The sequence below is a fragment of the Lampetra fluviatilis genome, chromosome 6, assembly GCF_964198595.1.
Source record: "Lampetra fluviatilis chromosome 6, kcLamFluv1.1, whole genome shotgun sequence".
NCBI classification, from domain to species: Eukaryota; Metazoa; Chordata; class Hyperoartia; order Petromyzontiformes; family Petromyzontidae; genus Lampetra; species Lampetra fluviatilis.
The window spans coordinates 2,384,743-2,407,897 of record NC_136280.1 but is presented as its reverse complement, the minus strand read 5'-3'; the positions used below and the strand labels follow the sequence as shown (position 1 = coordinate 2,407,897).

The following is a 23,155-nucleotide window of genomic DNA, read 5'->3' as shown; positions in this document are numbered from 1 at the left end:
TTCGCTTGCAAGTTTCAGATTTTCTGCGATACACCCGTCATTGGACGGGCAAAATGCTAGTATCTAAACATCAGCTCAAGCCTCCCTGAAATCAAGTGACTTCTGTGTGGTCACCCCCCACTTTGAATCCTACCCCTCCCGCCGCCGTGCGGCACTTTCCTGCTCCCCGCAACCCTCATCAGCTCCCGTTTCTCAGTTCCCTTTCCATCCGCTTCCTCTAAACTCCCATGCTTTCCCTTCTCTCTTCCTTTTCCATTTCTCTTTCTCTATCCTCGACTCTACTCTCTTTCCCGTGGGGTGCCACGGGTACAACCCTCCTCGTGACATACCGTATAAGAGCCAACACGATCCGTCATAATAATTGTCGCTGTTTCGTCATTATCGCAAGGCTCATTTTACGTGGTTCTTTTAGAGTGTGTTTCCTATCGCTGTTACGCATTACATTATTTCTTTGCAAAATGTTTTCCTGGGGTATTATGGCATGGTGATCACGTGACATGATCGTTCTGTAGTTTAATTAATAACGCTTATGTAACTGACAGATTGCAAGGTCACTATAATTACCGTGCATGACTTGTGCCAGGCTTCTGTTGAGTGAACTGCAGAAGATTCGCGCTCAAGTAATCTTGAGTCATGCTTAAGAAGAAGGACAAACACAATACAACAAGGGTGCGAAATAGGAATTCAAGGTTGTGGGAAACTGACATCGCGATAATTGTCATCATGAAATGCATTTATCGTATTGTGAAAAATGTATATTGCGGAAACCCCTACGATAATCGCAGTTCCTTCGGTAATTCTGTCTCAGAAGAAAGCTATCTATGCCATCTGTCACTTTATCGATTAACTTTTATCCCATGGGACAGCCAAAACATGTGATACAGCGGAGTTTTCTCCAAAGGGTGAGTTTCAAATTTAGTGAAATAAATATACTAATAATAATAAACAATAAGTAATAATAAAAAAATCCAGTTCTTTTTTAAACACGCTTTAATGAAATGTACCGTACAAGTAATGGCAGAACTCCACGACTCCAAGAAGTGGCCCCGAGGCTTGCCATAACGTAAGGGGGCCGTGGTGATTTACAGCCAACGTGAGTTGAGCGTGGACAGTTAGACCCAAGGTGAAACATAACATAAAAAAGATAGTTTACAAATATGAGTTTTATTTTTTTATGATAGAATATAATATTGTCATCAGTATGACATAAGTATACCAAGTTTGCAGTCGATACCATATTGGGAAGTGGGTTAAAATTGAGTTACAAGATTTGAGGATACGACAACAACAACAACAGAGTGAGTTAATAGAAAGCGTGTAATAAATAGATTGTTTAAAAATATATTTTTTTATTTTTTATGATAGAATATAGTACTGTATTGTCATCAGTAAGGCATAAGTATACGAAGTTTGCAGTCGATACCACATTGGGAAGTGGGTTAAAATTGAGTTACAAGATTTGAGGATACGACAACGACAACAACAACAGACAGAGTGAGTTAAATAAAAGCGTGTAAAAAAAAAGGTAATCCACCCTGGATGAGACAAGGCAAACGATTGTCCCCCACAAAAGCAAATTGGCCTTTGCTCTCGTTGGAGAGAGGGGGAGACATGAGGTTTGAAACCAGAAGAAAGGCGCTGTGTACTTGTTGGAGTTGAGCCTGAATGGGTCCATGTACAGCCACGATGCCTTGTACTTCTGTGAGCATGGGGCGGTCTTGCGTGAGGATGTGCGGTTGTTGTTGTGTGCATGTGCGGCGTGTGCGACGTGTGTGTGTGTGAGTCATGCTGTTGCGGGGTTTCTGGCCTCTGCGTGTATATTTGTTGGATTTTTTTTGTACGTGTGGGAAGGTGTAGATTGCATGCGTTTGTCACGCCCTTGAGGGTGAAAATGGGGTTTTTTTATTCCCTGAATAGTGAATTCTGGGAAGGCTGCGAGTTGCTATAGGGGTGGGAATGTCTGTGTGTGTGTGTGACGTGAATTCTTAATTCGCAGCACCCAGTTTTCTGCAGAACCCTTCTTCCATGTTCTTCCTTCCGACATTAGGAAGCCAGTGGAGCTACGCGCTTTAAAATCATCATCTAGATTGAAAACTCATTTCTTCTGAACTGCTTTTTTGTGTTGAGTTTGTTGTCCATCCCCCGCACCTCCGATTAGCACGGTTGGATTACGTACGGTGCGAAAGAAGTTCGACGTAAATACATTACGCACGCCAGGGAAAGTCAAAAGTGATTTCCTGCTCAAATGAACACTGAGACAGTGGCGCTAATATCATATTTGCAGCCCTGCAGAGGCGGTGGTGGAGATTCCACATTCCTATGACGGGATGAGTCTATCCACAGGACAACCTTATTTTATCCAGCTCTGGAGAGATTCATTGGTTGAGCCAACCACCCACAACCAGGATGTGAGCTCGCAACCTTCCGATCACGAGCCGCCCGCTCTACTGCTGAGTCACAGGGCAGTCGCTAGGGCACTGTGCACACGCTGCATATTTTGTTGTGTGCAATGCATGTACGCGCGTGCAAACGTACGTGTACACGCATTCGTATTTATGTCACAATCCACTGCGGGATGAGAGTTATCCCCACGCTTCCTGAGCCCCAAAACACAAAGTGGTGAGCCACAAACAGCACGACTGTATTGAAGGTATAATAGATAATACAGTTATTGAATAGAACAAGGTTTACAAGGACTTGGGGGTGAAAATGTATCCATGCGCTTATTCCATCCAAACGGCGGTGGCTGTGCTGGACCGTTTCCAGCACGCAATTGCATATGTGCTTCACGGCCACTTACGCCGCATACGAGAGGAGGGCTTTGGCATGGCCTCGCTGAACTTGACACCTCGGTGTCATCGTCTGTGTTTACTCTGCCCTGAAAATGGCCCATTTATACTTTGGCCCTGACTCCGTCCGGACTGACACCGCAGAACGCGGCACAGGAGTGTTGGCGGCGCGGGAAGGCGACCGTTGATTTTTGAGCGAGCGGGCGAGACAAATGAATCGCTGTAATTTTTTTCATATCGATGACATGCACGCTGTATTACAGTAGTGTGGGAGCAAATGGTTCACTTGCGGCCAAAGCGATTTCTTGTTCGAACAAGAGCAGGCTCTTGCCGCTTAGGCAGCTCTTTACACCTGCACTTGGAAGGTCGATCACCGTGCATAACAGGCCCTAGAGGCTGCTGCTGTGGTGGCCTACGTTGTGGGCAGCGGAGGGAAGTGTGGAAAAATCCATTGGTCTTGTGCTGCACTTCCATGCGCCCACATCTGTTTACGACCCAGTGGGTTATAAACAAGCCGGTGGTGAAAATTCCTTAAGTCATGCGTGAATTTGTCCAAAGGAACCTTTATATTTTTTCGTGTTAGACCCACGTCCTGGTGGTTTGACGCCAAAATGCTTGTCATTAACCCCTCCACCACCCGACTAGGTCGTCACCTTTATGCAGATGTTATTGATACGTGCCGATGTATCAATCACATCCTCCTCACCGGTGTATTACTGATAATCTTCACGGCTGAATTGAACATCGGCGTGCGCCGAGCGACGACGTTTCGCTGAAACTGCTCCGAGTTTCATCGGTTGGCGAACTCGACTGTCGTTATCTCGCGCGGTTATCCCAACGGCTGTCGTTATCTCTGCGCTGTTATCTCGTGACGTGGTACTCAGTTTAACAACCCCCTGATTCTGAATTTAATGATGATGGGCCAAGGCAACCTTCAGCTAGGATTTGAGCTTGCAGCCGACTTGATTGAAGGTGGCACATGCTCTCCCACCACCACTGCTCGACTGGGTTGACCACATGTATGTACAGTATGTTGAACTTCTTTAGCACCGTGCATGGCTAACCACGCTAATCACAGGTCCGGGGGTGGGGGGGGAGAAGGACAACAAACTAAACACAAAAATCAGTTCTAAAGAAATGAGTTTTCCATCTAGATTATTGAAAAGTGCATAGCTCCAGTGGCTTCCCAATGACGCAAGGGCGTTCCAGACGGCCACAGCGGCTTGTCTGACGGCGCGCGATGCCGGTGACTGTCAGCTCTCTTCGCCGGTGCCGCCCTGAAATGCCTCGATACTCTATACCCCTCAATCGCGTGTCCCGCGCACGATGGATCGGTTTACACCACCGCTGTAATTAACGCGCACGTGGGAAGCACGGTACAGTGCGGTTCAAAATAAAAATAAAAAACACACACAAACTCGGTGCGAGAGCGCGGCTCCAGACGCCGCGTACAGATTTCGAGTTTTGGTGCAGGCGGTGCAATTGCGCTGGGGCCCACGGGGCCCGGAAGGGTCCAGGCACCGGGATACGAAGAGAGAGGGGGGGGGGGTAGAATTGGACAGGGTGGAGGCCCCCCCACATTTCATGCCTTGCTGCAGGGCCCATGACAACCATGCTCTGCCACTGCATGTCATATTTTGGTGACCCCCGAGGTCAATCTTGCAAATGAGACGTCTATCCTGGTCTCCTCCCGATTTCTTGCCTTCGTTCAGCAAAATCTACTTGAAACTGTCCACGCAACATCAACAAAAAATGTGGACCGTGCTTGTGTGTCACAGATAAGAGCTAAATAACTAAATAAGGCGGACAACTCGGCACTTTTATTTGACAAATGTGACCTTTAGGGCCATACAACCGACCCTTCTGGTGTTACAAGAGCTCTGCACACACGGAGGCTTTTGATTACGTCGTTCATGAGGTGGCGGCGGCTGCTGCTGCTGCTTGCTGGCAATCAATGCCACGACCAGAGAGGGCTCTTAAGCAGAGCTCCCTTCTCGTCGTGGCCGCGCTTGTGGCTTGTGAAGGGCTCGGCCGAGCGGGGCGTGGATGGTGCGGTTTGTTGTTGTTGTCCTTGTTCACGTGAGGTCGTTGAACCTTCTGCTGCTGTATCATCATCACGATCCACGGGGCAATTTACACCCCTAGTAGGTGACCACTGCGCATTTCGTCATTTACACTATCCTCTGTGTCTTGTGCCGTACGAAGCCTGACGAAAATCACGATTTCGCCAGACACACACACACAAACCACTTCTCTGGAAAAAAAGGTCGAGAGATGGCGAGGTTATTAAACCGAGATGAATGGGCCAGATGGCCGCGGATGTCGGCGGATGCAGATTAGGCAGAAGCGCGCCTGGGTCTGGTGGAGGACAGAGCGAGGAGAGAGGAAGCCACTCGCACGGCTCACGCGGCACAAGAGACGGGACAGTTGAACGCAGTGTTCCCTTCAAATGCCCGGGGTTATTAAAGGGTAGAGGGGGGGGCCCACGGTATACAATATCTACAGTGTATGGGGTTTCTTAACACAGCCCTCCCGGGATATGTCCGTAAGCATAAAAATAGAAAAATAAATGTAGAGCTTGTAACCTTATTTTAAAAGAAAATATTATTTGTGTTGCTCGTTCTATATATATAAAAAAAACAAATTTAAGCGATATTAAAAGATAGGTTAATAAAAAAAATCACCAGCAAATTCTGGAACACGCATTCCCATGCTACAAGTATAGGGTACAGTGCCATGTCCTGTTGAAGTGGGGAGCGGTGGCACAGCGGTTAGCACACTGCACTACGAACCTCCGGCCACCCGAGTTCGATTCCCGCTCTCAGCCAACATTGGTGACGAATGTCTGAAACCCGTCCTGGGCCTCCCCTAGGTTGACTCAGCTCTCAAATGAGTACCCTGTGCGGTGTGTAAACCTCAACACCGGGGAGACAAAAGTGGTGCTGGCCACACCACCCCCCGTGGTGTGCTCTGACAGCCTTCATCGGTTGCCACTCCCGATCAGCCCTCGCCCCAACAGTCTGTGAAAGGCTATAACGGAGCATCTTTTAGTAGTTGCTGTGCAGTAACGGCACTAAACCGGGACTGCGTGGCCCGTGATGTCTGTGTGCAGCGTGTAGATGCAGCTGCCAACAAAGGCAGCATTTGCTTTGCGCGCTGTTTACTTGCTCAGCTTTGGGAATGCGATTTCCAATTTTATTTTTTTCTCCATTTTATCTTCAATCTTTTTCCATCTTTTAGAGGTCCCCCGCCCCCAAAAAAAATATTCCGTTATCGGGAACACGACATCCGCCCCACTATATACGTACCAGCAAACCACTGAAATGATTCACTCCCAGAAGGCTATGGGAGTTGGTGGGTTACGTAGAGAATATTTTAGGGGTTTTTTTACGTGGAGAGACAGATGTATGAAGGAAACACATTATCTGCATTTCCGTTCTGTTCCTTATATTCGCCACAACAACGCGAATCACTATTTAGTAACGCTGTATATCATTGCGCATCGAAAAATGACCCATATTTTAAACAGAGGTGCTTGCCAATAAAAGCATCTGGCAGTTCACCAACATTCATTCAAGCAAGCCCCACTCTGCCGATGAGACGCTTTACGTTAAATCCCTTCCAAGAGTTGCTTTTATCGAGTCAAAGCTGCTGAAATGTACTCCCAGAATGCCGTTGGGTTAATATAGTTTGTTCTTTTACATTTTTACGAAACAGACATTGTCGGTATGACGCAAATATCCGAGCTACGATCGCCAACCGGCTGTGACTCACTGATGAGTACTGCGTGCAGGAAACAGCTTACATCGTAAAAAAATATTGACCTTGGAAATCTCCCGGCCTGAAGGCTGATTAATGTATCCTTCTTTTATTATTATAGTTATCACGGTGGCAATGCGGGAGGGCTTGATGCTCACAATACAAAGCGCCCGACAGAGCTGCAGGAAGGCTAATTTAAGGTCACCAGGTGCTTTGCAGTAAACGATCCCCAAGGTGATGGTGGAAGGGGAACGCTCTTTGCCTTTAACATCTGGCAGCCCCTTGCATGGTTTTATCGGCCTGACTCTGCCGATGAAATTCAAAAAGTTGAACTGACCCATGATTTGACGTCCCCTTGAACAGATGCGTCTGGAAAACGTTGGTTCAGAAAGGCGCCGGACAAGCCGGTGTACTAGGAACTGAATCTAATTTAGTGTTAATTCGTGAGACATAGACTCGTCTTTTTAGCTAACACATTCCTGCGGAGGGAGCTGGTAGGAACGTTGGGTTGCTCGGTCAATGGCCAGGGTCAATGGCGGCATGGTGTATTCCGCAAATATGCCCGACTGTGAGGGCGGGCACGAGCCGGCGTGAGTAGGTTAAACGTTGAGTTTTATAAGGGCACCACGGGGTGACCAGCCCCACCCCACCCAGCCCCACAACTCCCACCCCCCACCCAGCCCCACCCACCCCCCACCCAGCCCCACCCTCCCCACCCAGCCCCTCCTCACCCTCCCCTCCCCACCCAGCCCCTCCCTCCCCACCCAGCCCCTCCCTGCACGACGGACGGACGGACACAATAATCCCTTGTGGGCTGGTGGAACCAATGGGTTCCTACCAGTAAAACTGCATGCATTTAGTACACAACGTTGCTGTCTTTAAATTATCATTTACGTTCTATATGAAGTTGGGGCACGGGGGAGGGTGGTGCAATCGTTTACAATTGCACTCTAAGCCCAGTGACCTATGTTCGATTCCCAACCATGGCTCACATCAATGTTGAGTGATATCTGAGCCGTTCCCGGAGCCGCCTTTTAACCATCTCGCACTTACCAGTGTGGCGATATACAACCACCACCAGCAGTGGATTGACAAATGGCTGAAAATTCTAAGAGGCTTGTCCTGACATGGTTAATGCAGAGACGCATCTGTGCTGCGTTGGGCATTCAGACACAAGTCGTGCATGGGTTTGAGAATTGCCTTGTTGTGAGCGTGGTGGCTGTGTGTTGTGAGCGTGGTGGCTGTGTGTTGTGAGCGTGGTGGCTGTGTGTTGTGAGCGTGGTGGCTGTGTGTTGTGAGCGTGATGGCTGTGTGTTGTGAGTGTGGTGGCTGTGTGTTGTGAGTGTGGAGGCTGTGTGTTGTGAGTGTGGTGGTTGTGTGTTGTGAGTGTGGTGGCTTTGAGAATTGCCGGTGCTGTGGGCGGGAGACTGTGCCGAGGGGAAAAAAGGGAGCCGCCGTAATCCTGGAATTAAACCTCTTTTGTCCGTGAGAAAAGTGTCTGGGAATGACTTGAAACCACCCTTGTAATTACGTTCTACTATTACGCAAAGTTTGAACGACCGAGGCGGGGAGAGGGCAAGGGAGTTCCAAACTCAAGTTCTGCTGGGGGATGAAAAGTTCCGCGCTGCCGTGTAGCGGCCGCCCGAATCCGTTCAAACAAATCACGATTCTCACGGCCCCAAACCCACCAGAAACTTTTATCGGAATGTTTTTTTTCTTAATCCTGGAGAAATCCGATGAGCTCCGAAGCTCTTTGTCACATGTGTCTGTCCAGTTCACAGGTGCCCGGTATTCTCGCCACATTCCGCCGGGCGTTGCTGTTATCGCCATCGAGAGCAAACAGCGGAACCTCGTGGATTCCGTCACCAGGGCCCAACGTACTGCTACTACTACCACCACCCCCCTTGTCTTGCACCCCCTTCTTTACACCCCCCTCTTGACACCACCCTACATACCCAACAATCAAATCTGTACATGACTAGAAACACAGCCATGGAAAAATAGTGCCGGCTGGTAAACCGTCAATCCATCCATCAGTGTTCGTTTATACAGTATACAGTATATAAATATAAAAAAGGAACATTTCAGAAAGTGTGTCAAAGTGCTCGTGCACAAAGGGTAAAAGCGAATAATTATATCACGCGTTTAAGATATATTAGCAAAACCTTTGTATGTTACGTCTTATGTCACAATCAAAATAAATTTGAGCAAATTTTGACCGACAGACAGCAGCAGCAGCGGCGATGCAGATGTAGACAACTGAAGAGCGGCTTTGTTATTATTAGGACTCATCACTAGCACAGGATTGACACCAATGCTCGCTGCTGCTGCGAAGTCCTCCTCTGGAAACCTCCAAATGTGGAGGCTTCACTTCAACACGATGGGGCTTATCAGCCTGGCCCATGCCAACGCCAATCAAATGTGTAAATAGCGATAAAAACCCGTAACGGAAACTTCACAAAACACCTCGTAACACCTCCAAAACCTAGCCCCTCCTCCTCCACCCCCCTTCTAAATTCTTACGAAGTATTTAAGTCAAAAAATGTTATCCATAAAAGGTGTTTTTAGCTTAGATCGCATCAATATAAATGTGTCGTTAAACCCGCCACCACCCGACACAGCCAATTCGTAAGGTTTGTCACGTAAACAAAACATGCCAATTCGTTACTAGTACAGCACACCGGTGTGTTGGAGAGTAAACCTACAACATGTACAATTTGAGCACCGTGACATTTCGCTCGTAATTACACCAATCAGCATCATCAGGCGACAGCCAGAGTTGTGGAGAAATCCTCCTCCCGTTTCGGTCTTAAAAGAATGTTGGTACAGTATTTAAAAACGACTCCCCTCTTTCTGTCTTCTCTCTTTAGGCTTTCATAATCAGAATACATGTATGTATTTATAGTGGAGGAATCCGATGAGCGATAAAGCTCTTTTTCACACATGTCCAGTAGGTGCGGGTAAGAACGCTACGACAACAAAGTACGAAAACACGGTAGGAGTGAAAAGTACAATGAAGGTAACACAAATCGTCCAAACACAAACAAACACAACAACTAAACCATCCCCATCCTGCCAGGCAAAGCCCACTGAGGTATTAATTCAGTTTTCAGAACCTACCTGGCCACAAATGATAGCTCAACAAAGTGGCCCATCATTTGGACATTTATAGCAGCAAAATAATCTAAATAATATCATCGTTTAAGGATGCCCTATACATCTAAACTATTGTAAATATTTCACTCCAGGAAAAATTAAGCGCCACAGCCGTTGCTCATATTCTGTAGACGTTGGGGTTGGGATCCTATCCAGAGCAGAATGCACGCCAGACAAAATCGGATCCGGATCGCCACTCATTTCGCTGAGCGCTTGACATCCGTTTAAAGTTCGTTTAACATTGACCGTGTTGTAGATGCGCTGCCCCCCCCCCCCCCCGGAGTTTTTGTATGCCCCCCCTTTAAGCAAGGTCACACTACAGGCTCCGCATGATGCTCAGATGGGACAAGGCTCCCTGAGGGGGTACATTTGGGGGGAGGGTGGGTGGCAGCACGCTGACTCCGAACATATTTTGCGTTTCCTTTGTTATTGGCAAAGCCATCTGTTCCAAATGCTTCTCGTGTCTTGGGGGTCATACGGGGGGAGATGCAGAGTTGTCGCGTGTGGAGATGCTGGCTGTGGATGTGCCCGTTATTGTTGTTGACGGTGTTGGTACGAGTTGCGGGGTAAAGGTTGCAGCGGTGGCGATTGGGGTCGTAATTGATGGTTGTTGTAGTTGGCGAGAGTTGTGTGCGTTAAAGACGACATTGTTTGGGGTTTGCTGTTGTAGTGATGGCTTTTTTTTTCTCGCGAAATCACGGTTGCTCAGCACAGGCCCAAGCGCTTGGCACGCCAAGTGACCAGCACCAAACAGCACTTTGGAGGTGTTACGGATAAGGAGTCAAATACGCTCCTTGTGATTGAGCAATGTTATCAGAACTTGGGGGTGGTGGGCAATAGGCGACGGGGAGTGAGGCAGCAAGAGCAGCGTTGTGTTTGCGGCGTTGTGTTGCCCTGTGCTTATCCTAGGTAGGATGTTTCTGTCGAAGGTTGCAGTGGGGACGCTTGTTTGTTGTGGATTCTGGGTTGTCACGGCTGTTGGAATTCACATGAGAACATGCGTTGCTGTGGTGAGGGAGGGAGGGAGAACGCCGGCATTCAAAAAAAATGTTGCTTAGTTTTCAGTTTAAACAAAAAAATCCACTTATTATTGGTGCTGCTCCGGGCCAGCGCCGCTGCGCTCTGTTTTCATGGATTGTAACAGCGAGATCTCCTCTGTTGTGAAATAGCGGATTCCTTTTCAGCGCTGCCAAGAGTGATGTCATAACAGTCATTTGGCGGTTGGATAATTGCCGTGAAAGAAAAAAAATAACCGGTCTTTAGAAACTCGTGCGAGCTCGAGCAGCTCCATCTCTCGCTCTCAGCAGCCGCCCCCTTGTCTGCCTGCCCGCTCGCCCCATTTCTCCTCCGCAGGGTGATGCCCAACACTGCGTGGAAGCCACAGAAGTCTACCCCCACGGCCTCTAAGTGGTGGCACCAGCTTCCTCCTCCGCCCCCACTTCCTCCTCCAACTTCACGATCCGCAAGCACTTGTGCCCGGCGTCTCCCCGAGCTGCCTTCCTGCCACCGGCTGCCGTCGCTGCCCTGCCCTCGCGGCGGCTCCTAATCTCGATCGCCCCCCCCCTCCCGCTGCCGGCGGCTCGCGGTCGCGGCGACCATGATGAACATGCTGAAGCCCAGTGGCCTCAAGGCGCCCAACAAGGTCGGCCGCTCCGGCTTCTCCTTCGGCCGCTCTCCCTCCTCTTCCTCCTCGTCCTCCGCGGGTGAGTGCGGCTCGGGGAGGTTGATCTGTAAGTCGGTTGCTGTCAATCGTTATTGATCGAGATCGACCGCACGCCTTGCGTTCAGTTGCTTAGAGGCAGGAGTCGGTGGATTCATGAGATGTTTGTGGATCTCTCAAAGATCCGCCGGGCTTTTACGGTGGCCAGGAGATGGCAGTGCAGTACGTGGTATTGTGTGACCCATCTTTGTGGACGCTTGCATACTCTCTAGCAAGGTTGTTTCATCATCATTAAGAATTAATTATACCATGCCTCCCATGCAGTATGCCTCGAGGTGCCAGAACAAAGGGGAATTTGAGATCATTACTCGGGAAGTGATTGTAAACCATTTCTATGGTTAAAGAAGAATTCGGTATAAACAAGGCACACAACAAACGCTCTTGAGGTCACTCTCCATTTCCTCCACTTCATTTCAGTTTCTGGGTGTGCTGATGCTCGCTTGCAATCCATCGCTTTGGGAGCAAGAGTTGGTGGATCATGCACACGACAGCTGCCTCGACGGCCCGGGTCCGGGATTTTGTAAACTCCACCAACATTCAGCGCCCGTGACCAAATAATTAGCAAATCCGCTCGATCCTGTCGGATCTCAGAAGCTAAGCAGGATCGAGTCTGGATAGCTCTTGGATGGGCAACCACCGCCCAAGCCAGGTTGTTGTAGGTGACACCAGGGCTATGCCACACCGTGAACAGCGGGGGCCAGTGCAGCAACATCACTCGCTGTGCTGCACTTCTATGCTCCCCCGCCTCCTTCTCCAATGTGCACTGGCCAGCACGGTGAAGTACGCTCAAATAACCCCCACCTCCCCCCCCCCCCCCCCCCACAATCCGCACGGCGTGGGGAGGCCTTCATCCAGCAGTAGATTTACAAAAGGGCTGTACATTGTTCATCACTCTATGTATGTTGAACTTCTTTCGCACCGTAACATAGCCAGCCAACCGTGCTAATCGGAGGTGCGGGGGGGAAGGACAACGCTCCAAATACAAAAAGGGGCACTTCTAAATCAATCTCGACTGTAGCGGTGGCTAGGGAATTGTGGGGTGAAAAACGGGGCCCCCACATTCATGATTATTCCGGAGCGGCCACATCATTCGATTGGAATCAATCGCAAAGCCATCAGACAGCGCCCGTTTATGGCCAGGGGGACAGAGTGCCGCACTGACTCATTCAGCCCCTCGAGGCGGAATTGAAGTCACCGCGCGCAGACCGGGGTTGGTGGGGTGAGCCGGGGTGGTGAGGCAGGGTGGTGATGGGGTCAGAGAGTTCAACCCCTCTGGCCATGTGAGCCAACAACAACAACTTCTGTACTCTCTATTAATGTGTAGAACACAACTGGGCTGTCTGATTATTTCGATTGTTTTGCTGCTGTAAAAGTCCAAATGATGGGCCACTTTGTTGAGCTATCATTTGTGGTGGTCAGGTCGCTTTTGAATAATAAGTTAATACCTCCGTGGGCTTTGTCTGGTAGGATGGGGATGGTTTAGTTGTTGTATTTGTATGTGTTTGGGTGATTTGTTTACCTTTCTTGTACTTTGCACTCCGTGTTTTTGTATTGTTTGTTGGTGTAACGTTCTTACCCAGCCCTACTGGACATCTGTGTGAAGAAGCTTTATCGCTCTTCGGATTCCTCAAGTCTAAATAAATATTCAGATTTAAATACAGCAATCGGTTGCCATATCAATCGCCAGGGACTGCACACACATGTCTTCTAAAATTTTGTTTTACACTTAGTTTGGCTACATTTGATCTCGAAGAATTGAAAATATCAGTTTGAGTGTCATACAACGACAGTACTCTGCCGTCTTTCATGTAGGAAAGTGCTGCCACGCCGGTGTCGATACGAGGTCACTTCACTGAAAGGGATCTCAGCAGTAGTTCTGTGATATCCGATTCTGTGGAGCATTCCTCTAGCACAAAGGAGCACTGCTCTGCGCAATTTCTGAATTGATTCTTTGTCTAAGGACACGACGACGATGGCACAATTCCAATAATATTTGGGATGAAGACGACAAAAACTTTCTTTCAAAATCTATCTCTAACAAAGCCCTCGAGGCTCTGCTTCTTTCATCTCAAAAAAGATAAAAGTGGCAGAAAACCGGGTCGTCTTTTAAATTGGTTCCGCCAGGAATCTAGGCCAGGGTTCGCCAATTTGGCTTCGCAAATTCCATGCGGCGATGGCACGACCCGTGGCCAAATCTACACCATGGCATTAGGGGGACCGGCGCGGCGGTGCTTGCGCCGGCCCGCTCAATCCGGCGCTGTGATCCTGCCTCGACAGGATTAATCCTCGGGCTCGTAATCCCGATGGGATCAGCATGTCCAGCGGCCCGGGGAATTCCGGAGGGCCCACACGTGGCCTCTCCAAGCCGCTCGCTGCGGTCGCCGCGTCGCGAGCTTTCCATCGCACTGCCGCTTAAACCGCCCGATGGTTCTAGATTTTACTTGCGTTTTTATATTTGTTGATACCCTTCGCGAAAATCTGTCTGGATTTGGACCCCCCCCAAAAAAAAACCATGTAAAATCTCAAACATCGACATGCTTGGCATAAAAAAGATCTATGTATTTGTGATTTACGAATTTGTATGATTTAAATGTTTCCTACGCCACGGTGAAGACAGCTCTGAATAATAAACAGAGCACCACCGCCTCTCGGGGCTAAACTAGGTCATGTTTACTGACCGTTTAATTAATTCTAGGGAGGTTGCATTTATCAGTCGGTGTATTAAGGATTTCGCCAAAATATTAAAATGATTATTCGGTTGTAGCGGTGACTGCCGCTGCTTGTTATCATTATTATTGATGCTGTTGAGCGTGCATTGCGCTGGTTGTGGTCGTTATTGAACATTTATCACCAGGCACACTACAAAAAGACAATAAAGCACTCTATTTGATTTGCTTTACCAATCACTATTTCCTTCAAATATGTGCCCAGTTACCTTAATGTAGGCCCATTCACTCGCATAGTGGTCTATTCAAATCATATAGAAGCATGTTCACTTTCCTCCCTGACTGTTCGATTTAACAAAGGTCTTCTCACTTTCATAGAAAGTGCTATTGCAACTAAAGAAATACTAATTCAGTCAAGCAAGTGTCTCTACCCCTCAAATGAGCATGCACCACTGCTCATCTCCTTCGATGACCCTACGCCAGCCGTGGAAAGTCCACGTTACTCTGGTGGGCGGTGGGGGTCCCATGTATTCCACCAGAACCACCATTATTATTGCATCTTCCTCCAAGACGTCGATCTCTCTCTCCCTCGATGTTGTTCAACGTCCGTTTCTCTCGCTCCCCGCGCAGCTGCAGCCACGGCCCCTGCTGCTGCTGCTGCTGCCGCCACCGTCTGTGCCGCAGCTGCAACGCCGGCGTCGCCAACGACGACGATGAGCGGCACCTCTGCCAAACCGCCGGCGGCGGGGCACGTCCCGGGCACGTCGAGCCCCACGCACACCGACTCGACTCGCGCCAAACTCAGCAAGGCCGGTGGGCACTGACTGCGGGCGAGGCAGGGGGGTGGGGGGGGGGGAACAAGCGGGGGACGGTTGGATTGGTGGGCGAGTGGGCACAGATATTTGTGGCGGAGAATCGGCCATCACGCTATTGCGCTTGTTGTTGGTGTTGTTGATCGACTGGTTGGTTGGTTGATTCCCAGGATGCCCAAGATTGAGTGGAAATGCCACTCAATGTTATCCACACCGTGCTGTCAGCCTCAAGTCATGGGACAATTACACCGTTTGGAACCCTGTGTGTAATGGGAAGATTCACTGAAGTAGATGTCGCAGAACTGCTACTGAGATCACTTCAGGTCACCTCCAGTCGACAGTAGGGGGGCAGCACTTTCCCACTCCTGCTGCTACTGAGAGGAATGTACATCACGTAACAGTCAAACTGATACTTTTAGCAATCTTAAGAGCTGGAATTGCAACCAATTTATCTGCCAATCCCAATTTTACGTGATGGGTTTTGTGCAGTTATTAGTGACCGAGCTGGGACAATCGTCGCGGGGGGAATGATGGGCTGAATCGATCCCCGTATTGCTTGTCGTTCGGCTGCTCGAACGATAGCGCCAAGCGGGCAGATTTATAAACAACCAGCTCGCATTGTTGTTGTTGTTTTTCTTCTGCCTGTCGGTGGTGTGCTTTTCACCGTGAGCAATCGTGTGGGGGTTTTTTTTGTTCGCTTTCAAATCGATAATATTGAGCAAGTCTGAATTTGCGAGCTGCCGCCCATGAAACTAGGCGTGGCATGCGAGCCTTTTTTAGCGAACGCAGTGTACAGCGTTGACGGCCGAGGTCCCGTGGCGATCGCGTTGACAAACGCACGATTGAATCGTTTTCCGCAGGAGGGAGGAGCTGCCTGGAAAACGTGGAACTGTTGGGCCAACGTTGGGGCAACATTCGGCTAACATTGCACGTTTACTGGGTGGCCGGCCTGTGGATGAGGGTTGGAGTTGAGGGCGGTTTGGTTGCCGGCTCGTTGGGGGGCGTCTATTGGTTGGCGAGGAGGTGGGGGGGCACATGAGGGATTTAAAAGCGTGACGCCAAGGCCGGAGCGGCGCACATGCGGCAGCTGCGTCTGCCGGAGCCATCGCGCAATGACCACCACTGACCCGCGTGGTGAAGTATGGTCAAGCAGCGCCCTGCCCGTGTGCGGGGAGGCCTTCATCCACCCCTGGATTGACAAGGAGGCTGTCAATCGTTATTAATATTATTTTTAATGAGGCCATTTAAAGGAGAGCTTCGATTAGGCACTTTTGTAGAATTAAGCCAAATTGAAACCAAAAATTTCAATTGGCAGTTGAACTCGGCTGGCCTCCCGCTGTAGAGGCGGTCGCCAAGGGAACTTATGAAAGGGTGTTTGAGTGCCCTTCGGTTTATTGGCCGTTACGTGGCGTCAGGACGTAGCTGCGCTGCTGCCAGTGTGGCGGTGACGGGTGATGTAACGGAGCCAAAATGTCTTTTTCTCGACCCTAGCACCCACTGACGACGGAGGTAACGTGGCTCGTCCCACAAGCATTTACTTCGTGAGCAAATATTCACTCATTGAATATTTGCAATAGTAATTGCATTGTTTGAAAAGTGTTTTGTCTGTTATGTTTGTAGAGTATTATAATTATTTGATAATCGTGTTAGCTTGTCACCTAAACTGGCATATTTCCAGCTGCTAGGATTACAAACGTGGCCGTTTGGATTCACGCGGCATGCACTTCTGTAGCGGGGCCTGTGAATGAGAAGGTGCAGTGCCACTCTTAGCGTGGATAAGAGGCGATTGAAGGGACCTCAGAAGTAGTTCTATGACGTCAACTTCCACAGAGGGTCGTTGTCTAACACTGGGGTGGCGGCGGAGGGGGGGGGGATGTTACACTGCTCGACAAGAATGTCAAATGCAAACGTGCATCGTCCCGTGGCGTGACGGTGATAGCACGGTTACGAGACCATCGTGTAACTGGGAAAAAGAACAAGCAATTTTTTTCTCAATAGCGCATGCAGGAGGTGATGTCTAGGTAAAAACATTGTCTCTGCTCTGTATTCGTTCGCAACGCACACCTACTTTTCTGTCCAATGCGTTCCACATCGTTTACAAAATTGTTAGAACTGGTCATCAATCGTTTCCTCGCTTTTGTTATTAAATTCCTTCTCGCGAAACTGTAATTTCCTTATTTCGTCTCTGACCCGCGTTCCCGTCGCCGCGACCCCGCGACCCCCACGGCAGACTCGGAGGAGCGTGATGAATTTATCGACGACTTCATCATCGGCGAGCGCGTTTGGGTGAACGGCAGCAAGCCTGGCCACATCCAGTACCTGGGCGAGACGCAGTTCGCACCGGGCCAGTGGGCCGGCATTGTCCTGGACGAGGCCACGGGCAAGAACGACGGCGCCGTTTCCGGCGTGCGGTACTTCATGTGCGAGGCCGGGCGCGGCATCTTCACGAGGCCCTCCAAGCTGTCGCGCCGCCCGCTGGCGCCGGGGTCGGCGGTCGACGGGCGCTGCGCGTCTCCTGCAGCGACCCCCCCGCTGCACGGGCAGGCGTCGATGGGCGGAGGTGAGCTCTAGCGACGTGGCGGGAGTGGGGGAGGGGTGGGAAAAAGCAATGTACAAACGAGGCGGTAATTCATAATAGAGGAGGTTTTTGTGTTAGATCGCGTGAATATAAATGTGCCGTTAAACCCGCCACCACCCAACACAGCCAATTATGAAGGTTTTTCACGTTAAAAAAGTCCCGATTAGTTACTAGTTCAGTGCACCGGTGTGTTGGAGAGTAAACCCACAACAGTACTGGAATTGTAAATGTTGTGGGTTTACTCTCCAACACATCAATGTGCTGTACTAGTGTAATATCGTTGAGGACTGTTGGACGCCGGGGTTGAGGCACACGTATTTATTCCGCAACAGTTGTCACAACCGCGGACATACAACACTGGAGGGGGTATCGGCCCCCTCACCCGGCTAGCTGGGAATACACTGCTAGCTATCTCTGACCTACCTCCTAGTCCTCCACTAACGGGCTAGGGGAGGCTGTCTGGCCCGACACTGGTAAGTCGGGCTACGGTACCCGGAGTCCCAGAGCACTAGCTCTGGTTCTCGGGACCACGCCGCTGGCTCGGTCCTGCGCGGCCCTGACAAGGGCGACGACCCAGGGGAGTCCAGGGCTCTAGCTAGACGATCTTCGGTCTTCACTGGTTTAGCTTTAACATTGTTCCCCCAGCTCTCCGGCTCATCCCCTTTTAAACCAAAAACCCCCCGCTGAGGGGTGGGGCCAGCCCCCCAGGCTGCCCGGTGCGGACGTCGTTGAGAGCACCTCCCCGTGCACTCACGAAGCCCCGCCCACTGTGTTTGTTTCCCGTGTGATCCTATGTATACAGCCCCTCCGTAACACCCCTACACTAGTAACGAATTGGCATGTTTTGTTTACGTGACAAACCTTACTAATTGGCTGCGTCGGATGGTGGCGGGTTTAATGACACATTTATATTCACGCAATCTCACCCAAAAACTTCTTATGGATAATATTGGTCACGAAAGCCTATGTGTTAAACTGAGGCGGTAATCACGAGACAAAAACAATCAGGTTCTTGAAATCGAATGTTGACCCCTTGGTCATGAAGTGGCATTGAATTTCTTGGGGGGCACAATTTCGATTTATACGGCATCTAAATGTCTCAACTAAGCTGTACACGTCACCCACGACCGGACATCCCGAGTCGTATTTACCAGCCTCCTCAACCCGGAGCTACGAGCCACCGCTTGCAGCCGAAAAAATCACATTGAAGGCCGTTGTGGGTTTCCAAGTGTGATCGCCACCGCGTGGTTTTGTCGTTTGTGTGTTTTTTGTTTTTTTACGAGAGGCGTAGGAGCCCGCTCCAGCTCCACGACGCCGCTCACCACGCCGCGTTCCTCCTGCTCCGCCCTCTCCTCGCGCGAAGCCGGGCTCCTTTCCTCCTCCTCCAACGTCGCCGCAGCCGCCGCCGCCACCGCCGCCGCCGGCGCCGCCGCCGCGGCTGCGGCGTCGGGCCCTTCCAACCTGGCGCGCACCGGCAGCCAATCGGTGGGGAACCTGTCGGAGAGCGGCTCTGCCAAGAGGGCGGAGCGCGACCTCAAGATGGGAGACCGCGTGCTGGTGAGCGCACTCCTCGTGCCGCCGTCGGGCTCAGTCTGTCTCTGTCGGCCTCTGTCTGTTGCCGTCTCTCCGTCCGTCTCTGTCCGCCTGTCTCTATCCTGACCCGACATATCTCTCTGTCGGGCACCGTTTGTCTCTCTGTCTCTGTCGCGCACCGTCCGTCTCTCAGTTTCTGTCTCCCACTGTCTCTACGTGTGTCCCTCTCTGCCCCTGTCTGTGGCTGTCTGTCCACCGTCGTGGCTGTCCGTGCTGTAGACCCAGAATGTCGTCTCTGCCGGATCCGCGGTGCTCCCCTGTCGGTCAGCTTTAGGGGCAAAGCGTGCGTCGCACAATGGCGGATCGCTTACGTGAGGGTTCTTCAACTGGCGGGCCGGTGGGCCACGCCTGGCCCACGGGGGGCCCTCGGAGGAGTGGTCTGCTAAAACCTTGACCTGCCGAGAGATACGGCTCAACAAGAATTCGAGATAAGATGTTTGCAGAGAAGAGAGATACGGATTATCCAGATGAAAGCAAATAAACAGGAGATAAATACAGGAGAGCTGTAGACAAGACGCAAGCTGTACCGAGCTGAGATAAGAGAGAGACCTGGAGATAAGAAGGTATGGGGTCGGTGGTTACATGCACATATTCTACAATGTGACGACGTGATGTGACGTCATGCCGATGAGCCAGCATAGTGTGACACTCCCAATCTGATGGCAGTACAGCAAGTAGGTGGCCGACCTATCCGGCCAGATTATGTTTGGAACGGTATCCCCTTAGTATGTGTGGGGTTTCCCCAGGTACTGTACTTCCCTCCGACATGCAAACTCAGACAAAAATGCGTTCGCCAAATGGCACAAGTGAAAATTCCTCTTGAAAATGTTTCTTGAGGGCTTTTCTGAGTGAGCGATTAAATAAATTGCCGTCCAAATAGTCGGTCGGTGACAGTGCACGCCTCTGATTTAGCGCTTCATGCGAAAGGGTTGGCGGATCACGCTCATCGCTCGCAAGAGTGAATTGCGCTATCTCCGGTTGACTGCGATTGAATCAGAATCAGAATATTTATTTATGCTGGAAGAATCCGATGAGCTTTCAAGCAGTTTTTGTCACAGATATTCAGTCGGGAAACGGGGGTCCAAATCTTACAACATCAACAACAGCAAACAATATAAGAACCCGATAGGAAAGGTAAACAAATCACTTACAAAAAATACATACGAACAAAACGAGGCGGCCGCTCCGTTGGGAAGCACGAGGCGGCCACGTTGCAAGCGGAGGTAATTCCCGGACTTCGTGTTTTCGTCCGTTTGCATCCCGCGCACCCTGGGGAATTCAATCCCATCTCGCGCTCAACCAGCGGATGCATTTGCCGGCGTCCACTCCCCGCCCGGAGACGGCCGGACCCGCAGTGATCTCGCCGAGTGTCTCTTTTGGCCTCGTTCCCATCGGTAATGCGACGCTGTGGCCGGCAGCGCGCCGTCTGCATGTGCGTAACGACGCCGCCGCCGCCGCCCCTTCCGGCGCAGCTCCGATTATGCTGCGTAATTGTTACACGCCGCTCCGCTGCAAGGTTCTCGCCGCCCGCGAGTTCCGTCCGCGTTTATAAAAACCGCCCGCGGGGCGCGGTCCGCTGCGCACATGCGAGCGAGCGGTCGCGAGAGATGGACACTTCGAGCCGTGCCGCCTTTGAGGCCTCGGCCACCGCCCAGGGCGCGCGCGGGTTCACGCGTCTCTCTGGTTAGCGGCGGCGGTGGCTGCGGTGAGTTTGAGTGGTGGTGGGGGGTTTTTTTACGTCTAAATATGATAAAGGTAAGTGCACAATCATTTTTGACGTTTAATTTCATCCATTGGCTGTTTGTTTTTACTTATGCTCATGTGGTTTGTGAGCAGCAGAGGGCAGTAGAGTGAGATGAGAGGGGAGAGGTAGGAGAGTGCGTGGAGGGGAGTGGAGCGAGATGAGATGGGAGAGGTAGGAGAGTGCTTGGAGGGCAGTAGAGTGAGATGAGAGGGGATAAGTAGGAGAGTGCGTGGAGGGGAGTAGAGTGAGATGAGAGGGGATAATTAGGAGAGTGCGTGGAGGGGAGTAGAGTGAGATGAGAGGGGAGAGGTAGGAGAGTGCGTGGAAGGGAGTAAAATGAGATGAGAGGGGAGAGGTAGGAGAGTGCTTGGAGGGGAGTAGAGTGAGATGAGAGGGGAGAGGTAGGAGAGTGCGTGGAGGGGAGTAGAGTGAGATGAGAGGGGAGAGGTAGGAGAGTGCTTGGAGGGCAGTAGAGTGAGATGAGAGGGGAGAGGTAGGAGAGTGCGTGGAGGGGAGTAGAGTGAGATGAGAGGTAGGAGAGTGCGTGGTGGGGAGTGGAGCGAGATGAGATGGGAGGCTGCAGGAGAACACTAACAGAGGCCGGCCACATCCAGTGGCTGATGTTTCCTCAACAACAAACATCGGATACGGAAGCTTTTTTATGCCGTGCTGTCGCTCCGATGCTGTCACTTTGGGCGTCAAATTCGAGAGACAGGGGCTGCGAGAGCAGTGGCTGAACAACAACAACAACATGTATATGGCCAAAACAAAAACATTGCCAACTTAATATTCTATCGGGAACTAATTGCCGTTAATCAATTGGATTCTGCTTGTAAAACTGGCGTTTTTTTATTATTTCGTTTTTGGGCACCACGGGTCTCATTAATCTGGATAACCGCTGGTTCAAAAGTCACCACTGATGGTGGGCGGCGGTTGGAGCCGTAGGCCGTTCCACCGGCTTGGATTTCCCCGCTGCCGTTGTCACAGCAACGCGAGCCGCACACGCTTCAATTGTAATCCTCGCCGTGAAATAAAATCTAATCTTCTCGTGCCGGAATCTGCACGATTCGTGATCCTGAGCAGAGAGAGGCTGGGAGAGGGGATGTCTCAATTCAGAGAGAATCTCTCAGTGTAGAGGGATTCTCTTAACCGACCTTCAGAATCGGTCAATCAATGGGAAATCTCAATCCATAGAGATTCTCTCAGTCCAGATAGAATCTCTCAGTCTAGAGGGATTCTGTTATGCCAGGTACAAGGGATATTTCTCAACAACCCACGCCGACAACAGCATTTTTATAACATTCCAACCGTGACGAATTCCTCCGATTCCTAGTGAAGAACGACCGCCGCCACTTCGCGCGTCGCATCGCCCGCCGCGTCTCCGTCAACCCCGCCGCGTCTCCCTGCCCGGGGCGTATGCAGGTGGGCGGCACCAAGGCGGGCGTGGTGCGCTTCGTCGGAGAAACGGACTTTGCCAAGGGCGAGTGGTGCGGCGTGGAGCTCGACGAGCCGCTCGGGAAGAACGACGGCGCTGTCGCCGGCACCAGGTACCGCACCAGCGGGTCCAGAGAGAGAGAGAGGGCGAGCGGAGAGAGAGAGAGAGAGATCGAGGGGGAGAGAGAGAGAGAGATCGAGGGGTTGAGAGAACGAGGCGCCTGCTGGCGATGTTCTCGACTGATTTAAAAATAACATTGAAACCGAGAAAGGTAAAGGGGCTTTGCGGAGAAAATGTGATCGTGCAGAGATTGCAGCAGCAGCAGTGGTGCCGCATGCCTGGGTCTAACAGAATCTGCATTAATTTCCCGATTGGGTAGAATTTGGCACCGGTTCAACCCGTGGCTGCTGCTGCTGCTGCGGCCTTTCTCGCTGGTTTGTGGTTCCTCCTCCTCCTCGAGCCTCTGAGTCATCCTTTCTCTCTCTCTCTCTTTGAGAGCGAGCGGACACTGCGGCGGAGATGGCGGTGGTGCGGGTTACAAGTTTAAATTAAGATTTGGCGATCATATTGGAATCCGTTTGGTAGTCTTGACGTTAACCAGGTGAGAGCAACATTACAATTTTCATACCCGAGTTGGATATGATTGACTCAACCTGGACGACGCTTTGCTGGGATAACGCATCTTTGTGGCAATTTTGGTGACACTGATTTTCCAGGACGAGGTTTAAATCCGTTGCGGCAGAAACGAGCAGCCGCGTCGTTATCTTGTCTCGGAGCTAATGTTCGTTTTTTTACGGTCGCTGCAACTTTCTACAAGATCGTAATACAAATATACAAAATAGTGTACGCTCTTCTTGTATGTGCTTGAACCGATGCAAGCCCTTCTGGTGATTGAAGCGTAAG

General features: G+C 50.7%; 1 protein-coding gene across 7 annotated transcripts in view; it reads left to right on the top strand.

Moving 5' to 3' along the window:
- LOC144933034 (CAP-Gly domain-containing linker protein 2-like) overlaps positions 1 to 23,155 on the top strand; it is a 51,186-nt gene that overhangs the window by 9,396 nt on the left and 18,635 nt on the right. For 4 of the 7 annotated variants that reach the window (XM_078857490.1, XM_078857486.1, XM_078857484.1 and 1 more), the window contains exons 2-7: positions 11,058 to 11,407; positions 14,721 to 14,903; positions 16,394 to 16,411; positions 17,133 to 17,462; positions 18,766 to 19,037; positions 22,240 to 22,364. In XM_078857490.1, coding sequence (XP_078713616.1) covers positions 11,302 to 11,407; positions 14,721 to 14,903; positions 16,394 to 16,411; positions 17,133 to 17,462; positions 18,766 to 19,037; positions 22,240 to 22,364 — 1,034 coding nt within the window. In that variant the 5' untranslated portion in view covers positions 11,058 to 11,301. Of the gene's footprint in view, positions 1 to 8,336; positions 8,426 to 11,057; positions 11,408 to 14,720; positions 14,904 to 16,393; positions 16,412 to 17,132; positions 17,463 to 18,765; positions 19,038 to 22,239; positions 22,365 to 23,155 lie in introns of those variants that run through there. The other 3 variants (XM_078857485.1, XM_078857487.1, XM_078857489.1) reach the window with 3 other exon arrangements.